This window comes from Marmota flaviventris, chromosome X (genome assembly GCF_047511675.1).
Source record: "Marmota flaviventris isolate mMarFla1 chromosome X, mMarFla1.hap1, whole genome shotgun sequence".
NCBI classification, from domain to species: domain Eukaryota; kingdom Metazoa; phylum Chordata; class Mammalia; order Rodentia; family Sciuridae; genus Marmota; species Marmota flaviventris.
Genome location: NC_092518.1, coordinates 13,691,241 through 13,709,663, shown reverse-complemented (window position 1 = coordinate 13,709,663; position 18,423 = coordinate 13,691,241). Strand labels below are relative to the sequence as shown.

The 18,423-nt window shown below is 41.6% G+C and overlaps 1 protein-coding gene across 1 annotated transcript in view; it reads left to right on the top strand.

The window, feature by feature from the left end:
• The window catches only part of Map3k15 (mitogen-activated protein kinase kinase kinase 15), a 114,946-nt gene that overhangs the window by 86,093 nt on the left and 10,430 nt on the right, over positions 1-18,423 (top strand). The window contains exons 15-19 of the mRNA XM_027927372.3: positions 1,267-1,400; positions 4,473-4,600; positions 6,510-6,640; positions 6,851-6,956; positions 14,506-14,663. Of these exons, the coding sequence (XP_027783173.1) occupies positions 1,267-1,400; positions 4,473-4,600; positions 6,510-6,640; positions 6,851-6,956; positions 14,506-14,663 (657 nt within the window). The remainder of the gene's footprint in view (positions 1-1,266; positions 1,401-4,472; positions 4,601-6,509; positions 6,641-6,850; positions 6,957-14,505; positions 14,664-18,423) is intronic.

Genomic DNA, 18,423 nt, shown 5'->3' with positions numbered 1-18,423 from the left:
CACTGGAAGCAGACTTTTGCATTTATGTCTAAAATTACTTGCATACAGTATGTTAAATATAACAATTTTTCATTTCATTTTTAAGAAAATAAAATCATCATAAGCTCTTTCAGACAGCATAGTTGTAGTCCACAATTACTACACCACTTTACATATGTTTAAATCTTACACAGTTATTCAGATTTGCCATTAATTCTGGTTCTCCCAGTAATTACAATTTAATGAGATTTTCTTATACTTTTAAGTTAGACTGAAATGAATTCCTTGAGATTTCCTTCAGAAAATATCAAAGGAATTAGTTTTAATAATTGAATCAGGTACTAGAGTTATTAGCTTAGAATGTAAGTTTGTAATAGAAATGAACTGAGTGATATGCTTTGAAGGCAACAGATGTGGGGGGTAGAGAAAGGTGTGAGTTATAAATCTTTTATGGAGCAGGCTGATTTCTAGTTATATCAGACAATGATATAGACACTTTAATAATGTTAGTCCACGTGAGCATCCCTAGAGGTAGACGAGAAGGGACACACACACACACACACACACACACACACACACACACACTCACTCTCGCACTCACTCACACTCTAATCTGTATATAAGCTGTACTTCTGTAAGTAGACATAGTGGAGCATGCAAAACAACAGAAATGGCCATTGCTTCCTATGTGCTTTAAATCCTGCTCAGCCTGTAGTCACCTTTGTTTTAATAATTGAGAAGGATCAACTCAAATGCAGCTGTGTGCAACAGCTTTTGATGATAAGATTGCGAGAACAAAATACCAATGCTAATTGGAAATTGAGGTTTTGCAGTATGTCCTAGATCCGTATGACTGAAAGGGGCAGGGACCCCAGCATATGCACTCTGTATTAAGACAGTTTTAACTTTATTGACTGTCAGTTCTTTCCTGGGCTATTGAAAGAGATTTGTTTTCTGACTTGCAGATAGGGAACCCATTTGGGGTACTTAACATGATTAGAAGCAGGTTTTCATTGTGGCATTAAAATCGTTGGAAAACTCCAAAAAGTGAGCCACGTAAGTTATATGTGAGCCATATTTTTAATTTTCTTAGATTCTGATTCCTAAGGTCATGCTATAAATAACTGAATATCTGAGAGTTGTTATTGAACAAAAAGTATATAACTGCTATACTTGCTTAGCAATCAAATAATGTTTATAATTTTTTTAAAAACTGATGGACAAGTTTTGGGCTTCTGAGGGGCTTCTCCACTACAAATTGTGTGTCCTGTTGTTTTCCTTCTGTAGTATGAGTATGACTATGATGCAAATGGGGAGAGAGTTGTTTTGGGGAAAGGAACCTACGGGATTGTGTATGCTGGCCGAGACCTGAGCAATCAAGTGCGAATAGCCATCAAAGAAATCCCAGAGAAAGACAGCAGGCAAGTTGGCGCTGACCTTCCACAATCTGTACTTGCCATCTCAACACCCCAAATCCCAGGCCCACCGTGCATAGTACAGAAGATTTAAGAACAAAAGCATTATGTGGTCACAAAACTTGTAATTTTCTTGTAATAAAAATAATTTGCTTTTGTTCTCTGTGTAATCTAAATAGATTGAGAAATGGACTAATTTCATTTAGACATTTGTGGATTATAGAGAGTCATGTCTTAAAAGAAAGTTGCATTTGCATGCATCAACTCCATCTAAAGTTTTGGCATTTTGAGGGGTGGGTACTGGGGATTGGACCCAGGCCTTCATGAATGTTACGCAAATGCTCTTAATACTCAGATACACCCCCAATCCCTTTTATAAAATTTTATTTTGAAACAGGGTCTCACTAAGTTAGTGAGGCTGGCCTGAATTTGCCACCCTCTTACCTCACCTCCTGAGTTGCTGGGAATACAGGCATGCACCACCATGCCCAGCTCTAAGCTTAACATTTTTATATAATCATTTGCAGATAAAAAGAATGTGACAAAAGTGTGACTGAGGTCTTTTTTTTTTTTTTTCCTCTTTTCGATGCTAGGAATGAAACCCAGGAACTCGAGCATGCTAGGCAAATGCTTGACCACTGAATAACAACCTCAGCCCTGACAAGAGTGATTTTAAACTTATGTTGTCATAATTGAAATCAGCTATGATTTGTTTGGATATGACATTACAGAAAACTAAATGTAGTTGAAAGATCAGATTTTTGTGATATAGACTTTTTTTTTAAACATTCTCCCCTTTAATCTGACCCATGAATTTCAGGCTATTTTTCTACTGTCGATACTGCTAATTTATTTTCTCGACATTTCTTAGTCTTATTAAATGTTCACTTCTTTTTGAATTTACCTAATCCTAATCTTAAACAAAAGCATAGCAGTGTTTACTGTCAAATGTTTCTGTAGAGAAGCTACATATTCAACCATGGCCACAGCATAGGAGATAATTATCCCATGTCAGCCCACAGTTGTAGCATTGCCCCCAGCACTGGGTCTTGATGGATATGTGCCAAAATTTCTCTATCTGGGTGATCACTATTGATTGGGGATGGGTTAAACATGATTTTCTACCCACTGTAAGACCCTTCATTCATTTATCCATTCAGTTGTTGGTTTTCAGTGGGACAGCATGTGATAATTATGTGAATTATAAGGTCTGAAATGAATTAGTTCAAATTCTTCGTTTTATACCAGTCTGAAAACCCAGGTTGAAGAAGACTAAATGAATTCCCCAAGACTATGTACAGAAAAGGCTAGGATCCAGGTCCCCTGAGTTCCTCATCCAGTATTGTGTCCCTTATTCTCATGATGAATAAGTCGTTGCATTCTTATAGATTTGGGGAATTCCTGGTATGGACTGCCTCCTTCTGTGGTAGCACTAGCAGTTCTAGGTTTTGTTTTGTTTGGTATTTTTTTTTTTTTTTTGTACCAGGGATTGAACTCAGGGGCACTCAACCACTGAACCACATCCCCAGCCTTATTTTGTATTTTATTTAGAGACAGGGTCTCACTAAGTTGCTTAGCGCCTCCATTTTTGCTGAGGCTGTCTTTGAACTCTCGATCCTCCTGCCTCCACCTCCCAAGCCTCTGGGATTACAGGCATACACCCGTGCCCAGCTTGTTCTAGTTTTTTGTGTGTATAACAGTTCCTGGATTTTTAGAGCTAGAAGGAGCCTTAGAGATCATTTTGTCTAACTCCCTGAATTTATGGCTGAACTTATGATGATCAGATACCTTCTGTGTGCCAGCTTCTGGGCTTGTGCTGGAGACTGAAAGGTAACTATGATACTATCCTGATACCAGGGTGCTACCAGTTTAGTGGGGATTGAGTCAAAGTGACAAGTGCCATAATAGAAGGGTACACAGAGTGTATTCAGGACATAGATGAGAAGTGAATTTTCCTGGGTTAGTTGTGGCAATTTTGAGAAAATAAATCATCTTTAAGCTGGTCTTTGAGGGATGAGTAGGAGTTTGGCAGAAAAGAAGGCCTACCTGAGGAAGAAACAAAGATGTTAATACACAAAATCTTTTCAGAGAATAACAAATTTCTGATATGGCTTGAATGCAGGATGTGGGGCAGTGGAGAACTTTTGAGACAAAAACTTTAAAATGGTGTCATCTGGCATGATTTTGAAGGTCCTTGTGTGCCATGTGAAAGAATATAGTCTCTGGAATTTATGGAGGGGAGTGATATGGTAAAGTGTGCATTTTAAGCAAATCCCAAGAATGAGGGATGAGCTAAAAAGGCCAGACCCTAGGGCTGGGTCGATCATTAGGTGGCTACTGTTGTGGTCTGGGATGAGTGTGTAGAATAAGACTAGAAGGCAGCTGAGGACAAAATCTTTCAGAGCACCACCCTGCACAGCAGACAGAGAAAGGGATTTCTGAGAGTTCAGGCCCTACCAATAGTGATAGTAACAGTAGAAATCACTGAGTGCTTACCACACACCAGATACTCTACTAGGTGCCTGAGAAACTTATCACACTTAGTCCCCAGCAGCTCTACATGGCTGGTATTATTATAGGTTAAATATTCCTTGTCTGGAAAACTTAGGGCCAGAAGTGTTTCAGATTTGGGATTTTTGTCAGAGTTTGAAATATTTGCATATACACCATGAGGCCTGTTGGGGATGTGACCTAAGTCTAAACACAAAATTCATTCACATTTTGTACACACCTTATATCATATAGCCTAAAGGTAATTTGATACATTACTATAGTGGTCCTGTGTTTTGATTGTGACCCATCACACAAGGTCATGTTTGGAATTTCCTGCTTGTGGTATTATGTTGGCACTTAAAAAGTTTCAGATTTTGAAGCATTTTGGATTTTTGGACTAAGGATGCTTAGCCTGTATCCTATATTTTACAGATGAGAAGCTGAGTAGTCTTATAGGAAGGGAAGAGAAAGTTTCCATAAGGAAGGGATGGCCAGCAGTAGGGTGGATGCTGGTGAGGTGCCACAAGGGTCTAGAGCCCCCAGGATTTGGCAGGTGATGCTGGCTTTTTAAATTTTTCATGATAGGTACTCTCAGCCTCTGCATGAGGAGATAGCCCTGCATAAATACCTCAAGCACCGCAATATTGTCCAGTACCTGGGCTCGGTTTCAGAGGATGGCTACATCAAGATATTTATGGAGCAGGTGCCCGGAGGTGAGTAGTTGCTGTATTCTGGCAAATTCTGAAAATCACTCTTGAAAATACAATATGGACATCATTAATTGTCCTGCCATTTTAAAAAATGACAGACATTGTAGAGGTTGGAAAACATTGGTTTCTCAGAAGAGTTGGATACAGACTTTCCAAATGTCATATAAACAGACTATTTCTGGTTTGTTTATTCAACTCACAAATACTCATTGAATATCTACTGAGTGCCAGCATTGGAGACAAAGAGATGAAGAGAGCAGTCTCCTGCCTCTAGGCCTTAATAGTCTAGGGAGTTTAAAGGTGGTTTGGAGAAAAGAGAACACAGGTTTTAAAAGTGACATTACAAAATAACATCAATAACAAAATCAAACATCAGTGCTTTGTCCACAAAGTCCCCAAATGTAGGCAATAGAATATAGGAGAAAGAGTTCCTTGGATCTGGATTCAACTATCTAGTTTAAATCGGTCCAACAATCTATAAGCTGTGTGGCCTTGGGCAAATTATTTTACTACTTTGTGCCCTCAGTTATTTGGTAAAAATAAATAAATTGTAAAATTAGAATATAATATTACTGTAATAATTGTAGTAATAATTATTGGAATAATAATAACTCTCTTAGTGGGTTGTTGGGTGGGTTAAATGAGATGATGCATATATAGCTCTAGAACAGAGCCTGGCAGCAAACTCACTGAAATAATTATAAAATTTATGAAAGTTTTAAATATTAATTATTATCTGAATACAAATGTAAAAACTGGTTAGAAACTTGTATTTGTTCCTTTATTCATTCTAACAGAAATCAAGAGTCTATTATTATTAAGAGTCTAATTTTATACATTAAGATCTAGGCAATGGGCTCAATTTTGAGGGTTATGTTAAGGATATAGTACAGTGTCTTTTTCCTCAGGTAACTCATAGCCTAATAGAAAAACGTGTCCATTGCTGTTCACATTTGTTACTGTTCCAGGTTTTGCGATGAAGGGTAACAACAGAATTAGAGATGGAAGCCAGACACAGTGGCACGTGTCTGTAATCCCAGCTACTCAGGAGACTGAGACAAGTGGATCACAAGTTCAAAGCCAGCCTTGGCAACACAGGGAAATTCAGTCTTGAAAAAAAAAATTTATTCCCTTTTATAGATGGGGGACCGAAGTATAGTAAGGTTGCATAGCCCTGTATGAGTGGCACAGTTGAGACCGGCTGATACCCAGGAGCCTGTTCTTACCAGCAGGCAAGCCACCTTCTCTGGGACATGTGGTCAGAGAGTCTGGGGGTGGGGGTTGGTTTCTTCTGGCCTAAGTGTTGAGTGTTCAATACAATAATGGGGAAGGCTTGTTAATCAGGATGGTCCCACCCCTCTACCATTGGTGTGGGTGACCTACCATTGGGGCCTTTTCACAATGAGGACAAAGAGGCCTAGCCTTCTCTAATCCTAGTCCTTGTCACCTCCAAAGACCACTCATTCTAGACCTGCCCACTTTTGATTACAGCAAGAGGTGTAAATCTGGCTTTGACTCAAACAGAACGATTGTCCAGCAAACAAATGTCATGGGATCCGAGTCATTTATGACATTGGGTCATGCCTCTTTAGTTCAAGGAGCCATATTTCACTCTTCTCCTGACTTCATATAGCTGAACAGAGCTAACCCCAAAGTTGGCCCAATTGAATTTCAAGGATCACAGGGATTCTTCTTTGTCCTCTACTTCAGTCTGGCCAATAGGCTGATTTGCTTTCAGTGTGTTCTCTGGCTGTGACTGTAGAGAGGCAAGACTCATTGCATTTAGCAATATACAATGGTATAGGTATGAAGTGCTTATGTCAGGTTAGAGATGTCACTTCACTTCATTTCCCTAAACTGCTTACAACTGAATCTTTCATCCTTATGAATGTTTTGCTGAATCCATTTCTAGGAAGCCTCTCTGCTCTTTTGCGATCCAAATGGGGGCCAATGAAGGAGCCCACTATCAAGTTTTATACCAAACAGATCCTGGAAGGCCTTAAGTATCTCCATGAAAACCAGATAGTACACAGAGACATAAAGGTAACAGGCTTTTCTAAACCAACAAAGTGTCATTTTGCTCATATCTAGTCATGATAATTGTCAGTGCAGCATGTGCTGAGTGACTTGCTCATGGGAGGGTTGGGAGGGCTTTTTTTTTTTTTTTGAGACTATTTTTCAAGGTCTTGAACCATTAAATGTCAGTTTGTTTAAATCTCTCTTTAAGCATTTTGTACTATTCTTCTCCTGAAGGGTGATAATGTTCTGGTAAACACCTACAGTGGAGTGGTGAAAATCTCTGATTTTGGAACCTCTAAACGTCTCGCAGGAGTGAACCCATGCACAGAAACCTTTACTGGTAAGCACAACAGAGTAGGGCTATGGTGTCCATTTTAGTGTTAAACTTTCTTCACAAGCTATAGTCATTGGAAGGCTACTTACTGGGTACCTTCTCAGCGCAGATGCATGATGTATTGTCCCCAACTTCAAATTATTTTGGCTTTGTAATAGTGATGCATTTAGCCATCTATTTGTGGTAACAAGATAGCCCCACTTAACTTTTTTCCTCTCAGACGTTGGGTAGGGGAATTCTGAGTAACAATATCCCTTAGTCAACTTATTAGGACCTTTCTTTTCTTGGTCTATCATAAAAAAAATAGCCTGTTACCTTATCGTTGAATTCTGACACCTTGCGTTTCAATATAATTATATTTCAAAGGGAGGCTAATTTTTCTAGGGGAATATGGCATTTTATGTGGGTTTGAGGAACTGAGTTTTCTTTCCCATGTGTCAGTGATGGAACAATTTGATTGTTTGGAGGGATTGGATTCAAAGGGTGATATAAAATCACCAGTTAGTTGTACATTACCAGACCAATAGGTAGAATGCCACTCACAAGTGACCTGTGTCTTTTTGAAATTCCTGCTTAAAAACATTAGCCCAAACCTTGATCCTTGGAAAGAAGTACTGATTTTGAATAAGTAAATATTTATGGTCCCCTAAGGAGGAACATAAAGATCACAAAGGTCTTGCTTTTGATAGTGTATGAAACAGCTCTCATATCTCATAGCTGTGAAATAAGCTATAAAAGGGTCATGGCTGGGGGTGGGGCTGTAGCTCAGTGGCAGAATGCTTGCCTAGCATGGGTGACGCACTGGGTTCGAGCCTTAGCATCACATAAAAATAAACAAAATAAAGGCATGCTGTCCATCTACAATTACAAAAAAAAAATTTTAAAGGGTCATGGCTGTTCTCTATCTCTGTAGTCACCAAAGCTGTAGAATGGACAGCTTGAGCCTTATTTTGAATAAAGTCTCAGCTTTGAAGGACTTTTCTTCAACAAGAGACTTGTTGTATGTTAGTTGCTGGACACCCACAGTGGAGACACATTCTCCATCAAAAGGGAATTTTAATGCCTCAAAAATGACTTTTAAGTTGTAACACAAGGGGAAGTGTGTGAGTTTCAAAATGGGAAAATATGGCACCAGGGCTTCATCAGAATCTCCCATAGAAAGTGCATGTTGAATCTTCATTTTTTGTTTCTGGTACAAATATACATATGCTACATATATCATATGTGTATGAATATGTATGTAGGACTGGCCCTTTTTTCTCTTGTAGCACTTTACTACCCTAATTGAAAATGACTTATATCCTCCTCTTTGGAAGCCACCAATTAGCTTAGCAATACATAGCAAGAGGGGCTCTGATATGACAAGGAGTAATTTCAAAAACATAAAACCCCCCAACAATTTATCTCATAATTAGCATCCCTAAGGAGAAAAAAAATCTCAAAGAAAACACATGTATAATTCATTATCACATATCACATTTCCCAAGTAATTGGTTTGAGGAGGCATGAATTTTGCATTGCAAAATAATGCATGGGTGTTTGGGGGATAATAAAGAAGGGGTCTCATTTTGGTTAGGAAATTCCCTTGCATGTAATTACTCTTTGCAAAACAGAGCAGTTCTGTAAAGAAATCTGAGTTAGTTGGTACAGAACTCTGGGTTGGATGGATCTGATGGAGCTTTTTCCTGATAGTATTCAGAGGTCTCCTGAGTCTTGGCAGGAGAACCAAGGGCTTCAGGCAACTTCTTGGCCTGGATCCCTCCCCTCCTGTGTTCCTCTCAAGGGCTCTCATCACAGGTGTAAATGGACTTAGAACAGGCTCCCCCCTATACTGGGGATCCAACCCAGGTCCTCAGGCATGCTAGGCAAGTGCTCTATCACTGAGCTACAATGCAGCCCTCTTGTTCTTGTTCTGGTAGTTTTAACAGCTTTATTGAGGTACAACTTGCATATCATATAAGCACCCATTTAAAATGCACAATTCAGTGGTTTCTGGTAAACTTACTACATCATGTAGCCATTATCACAATATATTTTTTGTTTGTTTATTTTTAGTGCTGGGGTTTGAACCCAGGGACACTCTACCACTGACCTATACCCCTAGCCCTTTTTATTTTTTTATTTTGAGACAGGGTCTTGCTAAGTTTCTGAGGCTGGCCTCAAACTTGTAATCCTCCTGCCTCAGCCTCCTGAGTCACTCGGATTATGGGTGTACACCACTGTGCCTGGCTACAATGCAGGTTTTGAACATTTCTACCACCCCCAGAAGATCCTTGTGCCCCTTTGCATTAATCCCGGTTCCCACTGCAGCTCCAGGCCATCACTGATCAACTCTGTTTGCTGATTTGCACGTTCTGGGTTATTTCATACATGTGGAATGATAAAATATGTGATTTGCAGCATCTAGCTGCTTTTACTCAGTGTGATGTTTTCAAGGTTCATGCATGCTCTAGCATGTATCAGCCCTTCATTCCTCTCAAGCTGAATAGTATTCCATGGTGTGAATGAACTACATTTGCCAGTTAATGATCATTTGGGTGGTTTCTACTTTTGACTGTCACAAATAGTGCTGCTATGATCATTCACATGCAAGCTTTTGTGTGAATGTATGTTTTCATTCCTCTTGAGTAGATACCTAGGGACAGAACTCAGAACAGGAACTCTAGTCTATGGCTATAAATGTCCTTGGTTCAAGGATGAGCAGGTTCAAGTCCTGGCTCAACCACTTGCTAGCTGGAAGACCTTGGACATGTTACCCACCCTGTGTGTGCCTTAGGTTTTTCATAAGTAAAATGGAAATGCTCACATTACTTACCTTATAGGGTTTTTAAAGAATTAAATGGGTTAATATTGATAAAGTACTTTGATCGCTATCTGGCTTACAGCAAGTAAACTTGGAAGTATTTGTTAATTTAAAAATAAAAACCTATTTGCATATAGAAGTTGCAGGCTATTAGAGCTGGAAAGAGCCTTTGAGAGAATTGAGTTCCTAGATGTGTCTAATGTGTTGAACCTGTGTGACTCAAAAGTTGTCATGATAAAAGCCATTGTATTTTTTTCGACACTTCCCCGTAATATCCTGCCCAGAGCAGTGGGCCTTTCCCATGACTTTTCCAGCCACCCTCAGAAGACAGAGTCCAAATGACACTTTAAAGAGCAAACAGGTTGAATTGAGTGATGAAAAGAATGTGGGCTCATATACTCATCAATGGTCTGGTCCTCATTCCCAGGGCCAACTCCTCTCCCCTCTCCCTCCCAGCTACAGCAGTAGGCAGTGATCTCTGCTCAGGTGACTCAATGTTGCTTCTCCTCTATCACCTCTTTTTTCACTTAATAGCTACAGAAAGGCAAGGAAAGGGGCTTGACATATTGTCACTTGACTAGTACTGCTATAAGCTGAGTTTGTGTGCTATGGACCTGGGTGATGGTTCCTGTAAATTGCTCTTGATGGATCCCCTTGAATGTGACCCTCCACATCATGGGCAGGGGCCTGCTTTTGGCTGACTAACCCCTGCCCCTCCCCAACTCTTGCCCCTCACATTCTACCCACCCCTTTTCAACTTTCCATGGAGGAATTCAGGTCTTGGAAGACTGCCTTTAAGCTAGATTCCTCTGGGGGAAACAAACAAACAAACGAACAAAACCCCTAAACCAGCATTTCTACAATGGGCCTCACTTTTTAAGAGTTAAGGGGTTTTGCTCTTCAAGCCATTGTTGAGAGGTAATGACAATATCCTCAGACTTTACAATCCTCTGTCTCTGCTGCTATAAGTGACTTTTGATCCCTTGAGAAACAGTCCTCTGTGCACCTTACCTCTAGGGGATGTGCATGTGTTGAGCTCTGAGTAGTTTGAAGACCTTGGGTTGGGAAGAAGTGGTCCCCTCCAGGGACCATCCCTTGGGTTGGGCAACTAGGGAAGCCCCCACCACCATGGGAGGTTGCACCTTCTTTAATATTAAAGTTTGAAACATCAGGCTCTAACAGTATCTGAAAGACTGTGCTAGTCAGCTCTTTGTTGCTATGACAAAATACCTGAGAAAAACAACTTAAAAGGAGAAAGACTTTATTTTGACTCATGGTTTCAGAGGTCTCAGTCCATGGTCATCTGGCTCTATTATTTCTGGGCCCACTGTTAGGCAGAATGTCATGCTAGAGAGCAAAGATGTTCCCCTTATGGTGTCTGGGAAGTAGAGAGTGGGAGGAAGGTGTTAAGGACAAGATATTGTCCCCAGAGGCACATCCCCAAGGATATACTTCCTCCAATTAGGTCCCACATCCTACAGTTTCCACCAGCTCCTACTCAGCTATGAATCCATTAGTGCATTAATCCATTGATGCATTGATGAAATGAGAGCTCTCTCTCCAAAGAGGCTGCCTTCAACACCCTGCTATTGTATCTCCCCTCTCTAAACACTCTGAACCCCTTGGTCTGGATGGGATGCCTCTGAGCAATGGGCCCAAGACTTGTGTACCCAGAGATCTGAGGTGCCCTTAGAAAATGTGTACCTTGTGGCCCCAATCTCTCCCCTTGTCCTGGTATCTGTATCATGTCTTGGTGCCTTTGTCAAAAAGCATCACCTTGGGCTGCAGTTGTAGCTCAGAGGTAGAGTGCTTGCTTAGCATGTATGAGCCACTGGGTTAGATCCTCAGCAACACATAAAAATAAATAAAAGTATAAAAAACACAATAACATTTTTTAAAAAAAAAGTATCTCCTTATGCCATGTATTTTCCCTGCTGATAATTTGAAAATCCTGTTTGGGCAATTGTCCAGGAGCCGCTAACAAATTTTATGTTCCAAGGGGGCTGGGTTAGTGTTTGTGGGTCTTCTGGACACCTTTTTCTGCATTCAGCACCACCACCCTGGTGTAGGTGCTGAGCCAGTGACAGTGAGGTGGGGTACCCGTTGGAGGAAATGGAGTTTAGGAAGGATATGAGGCCCCTATAGATGTAAGGCAGGCCAGTTTCCCAGGATTTGTGCATGATTCAGATGCCCCACAATGCCATCTTTGCTTGGGGGTGCAAATAGGAGGGTAGGATTAGAACTTTGAGGGGAGTGTCACTGGGCTGGAGCAAGTCCCTTGGAAGGGCAAGATGAAGATGGTTCTGGGAGTATAGAGTGACAAGAAGGTAGGGACTGGAGTCACCTGAGGGTCCAGAGTAAGCTTCCTTTCAGGAACAAGGAAGAACAAGGAAAGTCCCCTTTCCATCCTTCTGGAATCTCTTTAGCACTGCCTAATTGCAAAGCCTAACAGGGAACCTCAGGCAAAGCAGAAATGTTTTTTTTGGTTTGGTTTTGGTTTTGGTTTTTTTTTTTTTTCGAGTTCCAGACCCAGCAGCACAGAGCAGAGCTGGGAGATGATAGCTTAAGAAACAACACAGTGTCAAATCATTTTTTAATTAATGAATTTTGGATTCATTAGAAGGCACATTCCCTGCCAACACCTCTCCCTTTGTTATTCACAGCAGCAACCGCCTGCAGGGGATATTGTATCACCGGAAGTTCCTTTCCTGTGGCTCTGGGGTTTCCTAATAGTGCATCAAGAGTGATGCACCTCCATCTTGCTCAACTCTGCAACTGACTGAACACTTCCCCACCAGTTTATTAGTTCTGGAGACCAAAGCCATCATTTGTGTGGCACTGATGAGTTGTGCTCACTAATATAGTCTAATTTTATATTTAACTTTAGATCAATTGAAATGAAATCAAATCAAGTTAAAACAATTTAAAATTAATTTCTTCAGCCTCACTAGCCACGTATCCACAGCCAATATGTGGCTAATGGCTACCATATTGGATGGCATAGAATAGAGCATCCCCATCATTAAAGAAAATTATTTTGGTCACAGCTGTTCTAGAGTCTTTAAAATGTTCAGGGGAAGGAAAAATGCTGGTAAGACATTGGATCTTTAAGAGAAGGACATAGCAGTAGCTTATTCAAACTTTTTAAAAAATTTTTTTAATTAGTTGCTCAAAACATTACAATGATCTTGACATATCATACATTTGATTCAAACTTTTTATTTTTTTTAACTGAAAATGAGCCCTTTTTTATTGAGTAAAACTCAGGAAACCTGTTTTGGTTGAATGATCTTGAGATGGGACCTTTCATTTCTCTGGACATTAGTGTTCCTGTAACACCTTGGCTAAGGTCATCTCTGAATTTGATGTTTTCTTCTAAACCTCTTTGCCAGCCTATAATGTCCCAGCCACATTTTCCCTTTCCTCTTGCTTAATTTCAAGGAAAACCAAAGATTTTACTCCCAGAGCCCTTGATTGAACTCCCTACTCCCCATCTTTCTATTCAGTAATCCCTTCGTCTTCCTGCTACCATATCCAATCAGTGTCTTCCCTGGGGTAACCTCTGGTAGCTCATGAACCACAGGAGAAAGTCCAAAGCCAGTCTTTTTTTAATATTTATTTTTTAGTTATAGGTGGACACAATATTTTATTTTTATGTGGTGCTGAGGATCGAACCCAATACCTCATGCATGCTAGGCGAGCACTCTACCTCTGAGCCACAACCCCAGCCCCCAAAGCCAGTCTTCAGAACATACAACTTGCCATTTAGACTGTGCCCTTGCTGCTCTCCTTAATCCTTTCTACACCCTGCCCCCAGTGAAATATCACTTGTTGTTCCCTGGACTCTATACTTTATACCCATGTTCTTGCTCAAGTTCTTCCCTATACCTGAACACCCTCCTATCCCTTTGACCACCTCTTCAACCACAGTAGCAGGAACCTACTTCATTGGCAGTGCCAGCTGATGCCCCTTTGGATCACATTCTTGGCAAGGTGACACTTTACCCAGGCTGCTCCTTGACAATGTCTGAACCTGGCTAAGGTTCTAGAACTAATATGAGACTCTGCCAATGGGCAAATTATGGCCAAGTTCTCCTTGGTGACTTGGCTGAAGCCCTCAGTGCTGAGACTCTTCTACCTAATTCTTCCTCCCTCCATTTCCCCCAGGGCTCAGGCCTGCTTTGTAGTATGGCATTCTCCCTGCCAATCCTGCCCTCCCCTTTATCCTTCATAGACCTTCTCCCCAGTAAATCTCTTATATGTCTAATCTTATTTTGGCATTTGCCTCTCAGAGACCAAAAGAAATTGACAGTCATAGATTTCCCTGATTCAGACCAGACAGAATCAAGCACTTTTTCATCCACATTCTTCCAGCCCTCTGTGTACACCTCTGTTACAGCACTGCTGCCACCACCATTATATATGTCTCCTCCCTTGGGAAGTTTTTTGTGATCAGGCTATTTCTCCCATTCCAGTTTCCCTGTATTTGGCATGTGCTAAAACATGCTAATTGAATTGGGCCCCTTTATCCTTTGAGGGACTAGGCAATCCTGTCTCAATATGCCTAGTATTGAAAGAAGCTATGTTGCATGTTTCGGGTCAAAAAGTGATGCAGCCATATTATTTATGCAAGGAACAAGGCTCCTTCCACTATTAATGAGACAATTAAGCCCCCAGACTTGTTTTTACTAATGGTCCAGTTCATTTATAAGCAATATAGTGCTCTGATCTTTGCATTTATTTTCTATGTAGGTACTCTGCAGTATATGGCACCTGAGATTATTGATCAAGGACCTCGTGGGTATGGTGCCCCAGCTGATATCTGGTCTCTGGGCTGCACCATCATTGAGATGGCCACCAGCAAGCCTCCATTCCATGAGCTTGGTGAACCACAGGCAGCAATGTTCAAAGTAAGACACATTTGGTCATTTGGGTGGTTTAGATGTTAGGGAAACAATTTAAAACAAGATTTCTTCTCAATCTTGAAAACTTATATACACAAAGGAAAGAAGGAAAACAGTTTTATTATTTAATAAGTATTAAACTAGAATGCAAGGCACATCACAGATAATCTGCTAAGATTTCAAAGACTGAAGGAAATCTCACCCCTTTATATTGCTAAGTAGATAAAATTCGTTATAACCACATTCTCAAGATAAATAACTAGACCTCAAGTGAGAGGACTTGACAACACATGGCTCCTCTTAGAGTCACCTGGTAATTGAGGTGACCTTTTATGTTAGGAAATTGGCTTTTTGCAGAGAAAAAAAAATAAACCTGTTTTATCTTAAGACAGGAGGTAGTTTTGGAGTGAGGCACCACCAAAGTTGGGCCCCTTCCCTCCTACAGAAACTGGGAGATAGAGGCACTGTCTTCCTCAATGATTTCATTTCAAAGCAATGGCTCCCAAGTCTTGGGAAAGATGTTTCTGGTAAGAGGCTTATCTAGCTGTTAAAAAGATTTACATGCACCAGGTGCAGTGGCACGTGCCTGTAGTCCCAGCAGCTCGGGAGGCTGAGGCAGGAGGATCACAAGTTCAGAGCCAGCCTCAGCAACTTAGTGAAGCTCTGAGCAACTCAGTGAGACCCTGTCTCTAAATAAGATATTAAAAAGGGCTGGGGATGTGGCTCAGTGGTTAAGTGCCCCTGGGTTCAATCCCTAGAAACAATAGCAATAACAACAACAAAAACATCTCGAGAGAAAGAACAAAAATTTTTAAGTTCCCTAAAGTAAATGCTTTAAGAGAAGAGAAGAACCCTCTTCCTTTATGTTGGATGAGGATAATTAAGCCTCTGATTTTTCATTTGCATTTGCCCTTTCTCTGGGTAAGGCTCAAAGGCCATGATGGGGTATGCGTCTTTGAAGGAATGGATTTTGGAGAGGCAGAACTGTAGGTACAGATAATGTATCCTTTATCATTCTAACAACCTTCTATGGCTAATGGAAGGACACTGTGTGTGTAGAGGCTAACATATAGGTGGTGGTTTTACTGCTGGGCAAGTGGGACCTTGAAAGGGGATATACTTGCTTATGACCCCACAGGAAGCTGATGCCAGGACAACCCTGTGTGCCCAAGGTCAGGTCTGCAGTTTCTGACTCTTGAGTATCTTTGAAAACAGCCCCTTATCAACAGTGACCTTCCGTGGAAGATAGTTTTTAAAATTTTTTTCTAGTTGTGAGTGGACAGAATGTTTTTATTTTGTTTGTTTATTTTTATGTGGTGCTAGGGATCAAACCCAGTGCCTCACATATGCTAGGTAAGTGCTCTGACACTGAGCTACAGCCCCAGCCCCTATGGAAGATTTTTATTCATCCCAAAAGGGTGGGGGTCTCAAAAAGTCAAATGGCCATTGTTTGTAGATAATGAAGCTACAGGTACATTGACATAGCTTCATAGTACATGTCCAGAGGCCTTTTAGTAGCTTTTCTGCCACATTTGGCAACCTCCGTCATGGCCTGCATCATTGCTGGACCCTCTGGCTCAGCCCCTTGGGCAGAAAGACCTCAAAAATATGAGTGTGGGATTATGTCCTCTGAGGTGAGCACAGCACCTTCAACTGGCTCTGAGCACTCTGTGCTCTGGGTACCTTGGCTACTCTCCTCAGCTTGACTGGGCCCCAGCAGAAGATTCTCAGAGCTTCCTTCCATTATATCAGCTGTCCAGGTAGCTTCAAGGCCAACACCTCAAGTCCACCAAAGTTTTCTGGTCCCTGCAGTGCTAACAGAACCGTAAACACAAGGACTAGAAGATAGCAGCAACCTTCTTGAGCATATCAGTGACCATTCATGGCCCCCAGTGAGGTTAAAGATCTCACCTGCAGCTTCCATCACAGGCTTTAGAATAAATAGCAGCTGGTGCTTGGAAAAACATGGTGCCCACTGGAGAGCCATGTCTGTCTGTTTTCTGATCTGTTGACTTTCTGTAAAACTCCAGAAACCCAGCCGAAGGCTGTGACTTTCTCAATTCATCCACAGGGCATGAACAACTCCCAGGATCTTCTTCCTGCCTCCTGTTTTTGGTTAGCTCATTATCTGTACAAATTCTTTGCAAAATGTTGATTTGTTTGGGTCACACATGAAGTCACTTTATGTTGCCAACAAAAAAGTTAGTATTGAGCAAATAATGTCCACTGTGTTATTCATTTCTTGGATAGTAGAATCCTTCAACAAAAATTTTAAAAACTTCTGGGCAGTGTCTGAAACAAAGGGAATTATTCTTCCCCCAAGGGGAGTGTTATGGGTTTAATTGTGTCACCCAAAATGATATATGGAAGTCCTTATCCCCAGAAACTCAGAACATGACCTTATTTGGAAGTAGGGTTTTCACAGAAAAAAATCACATTAAAATGGTATCAGAGTGGACCCCAAAGCAGCAATGACAGGTGTCCTTATTAAAAAGGGATGGATATTTGGACTCCAAGACAGACATGCACAGAGAGAAGACTGTGTGAAAGCAGGGGGTTGGGGTGATGCATCTTCAGAGAGAGACTGGCCTCAGGGGGAGACCTTGGTCTCAGCCTCCCAGATTCCAGAACTAGAAGACAATACATTTCTGGTATTTAAGCCCCCCAGTTTGTGATACTTTGTTACAATAGCCCTGGTGGACCCTTAAGGGAGCTTTTAAGTCATAGCAGAGCACTCTAATAAGTGATGTATTTGCAAGGTGGTAGGGTGTACTGTCCACGAGTAGCAGTGTCCTGGGAATGGGACATGTCCACCTCATCAAGGGCCTTTGGGAGGTGAAGTCAGAAGGCTCTGCAGCACCCAGGTCTTTGCTCCCACATGCCGTGCAGGAAAGGAGGCCAAGCCAGCCCTCAGGGCTGCTGAGGAGCTGGCCATGAGCTTGGATCGGGAAGACAGAACAGCTTCCTCCACTGGATTGAGTGGGCTTGGAAAAGACACAGGGAAGGCTGTAAACTTTAAGATGACAATGCCTAAGAAAACTAGAGAGCCACTCCTGATGGGAACAATTATGCAAGAAGAGGTTATTCAAGGTTTGTCGGAAACATTTCCATGTCATAGTGAGATGTGACAGCTGAGAACTGACTCTGGTTTCCCTATGGGTCACCGAAACAGGGAACCTTTGGCAGGATAGCAGTTGACTATCCAAAAGTGGGCCCTGAAACAGCCATTCTAGCAAGAACTATGAAATGAAGGAGCAGTTCACCTCCCTCAACTGCTGTATCCCTAGGGAGGAGGCCCTGGCTTGGCTGTGGATGATTAGACAACTTGTCTGTGAGGTTAGCAGCTTCAGGTTTTGTATGCTTAGGCTTAGAGCTGGAGGATGGGGACCTGGGCTGTGGATGCATAGGGACTGAGAGGTGTGGGGGGTGTCTCTTGGGAACAGATAGCAGAAGCCTTTGAATAACCTCAGAATGTGGCTCTCCTGCCCCAGGCTTTGGCCCAGTTCCCTCTCAAGTCTCTTGTGCTATGTAACTAATAACTATGTGACTTGTTATTCCTCACAGTTCTGTGAGTGGACTGTTGGCTGGCTCTTCTGCAGGCCTTGCCTGGGCTCACACCTGTAGTTGTATCCAGGTGGCAGTTGGCTGGGGCAGGATCCTCTGAGAGGTTCTTTTGCATGTGACTGAGGGTGTGGCAGTGAGGGTTGGACCCTTCTGTCCACACAGTTGTCCATCCTGGACTCCTTCCCTGTGTGGTGGTCTCAGG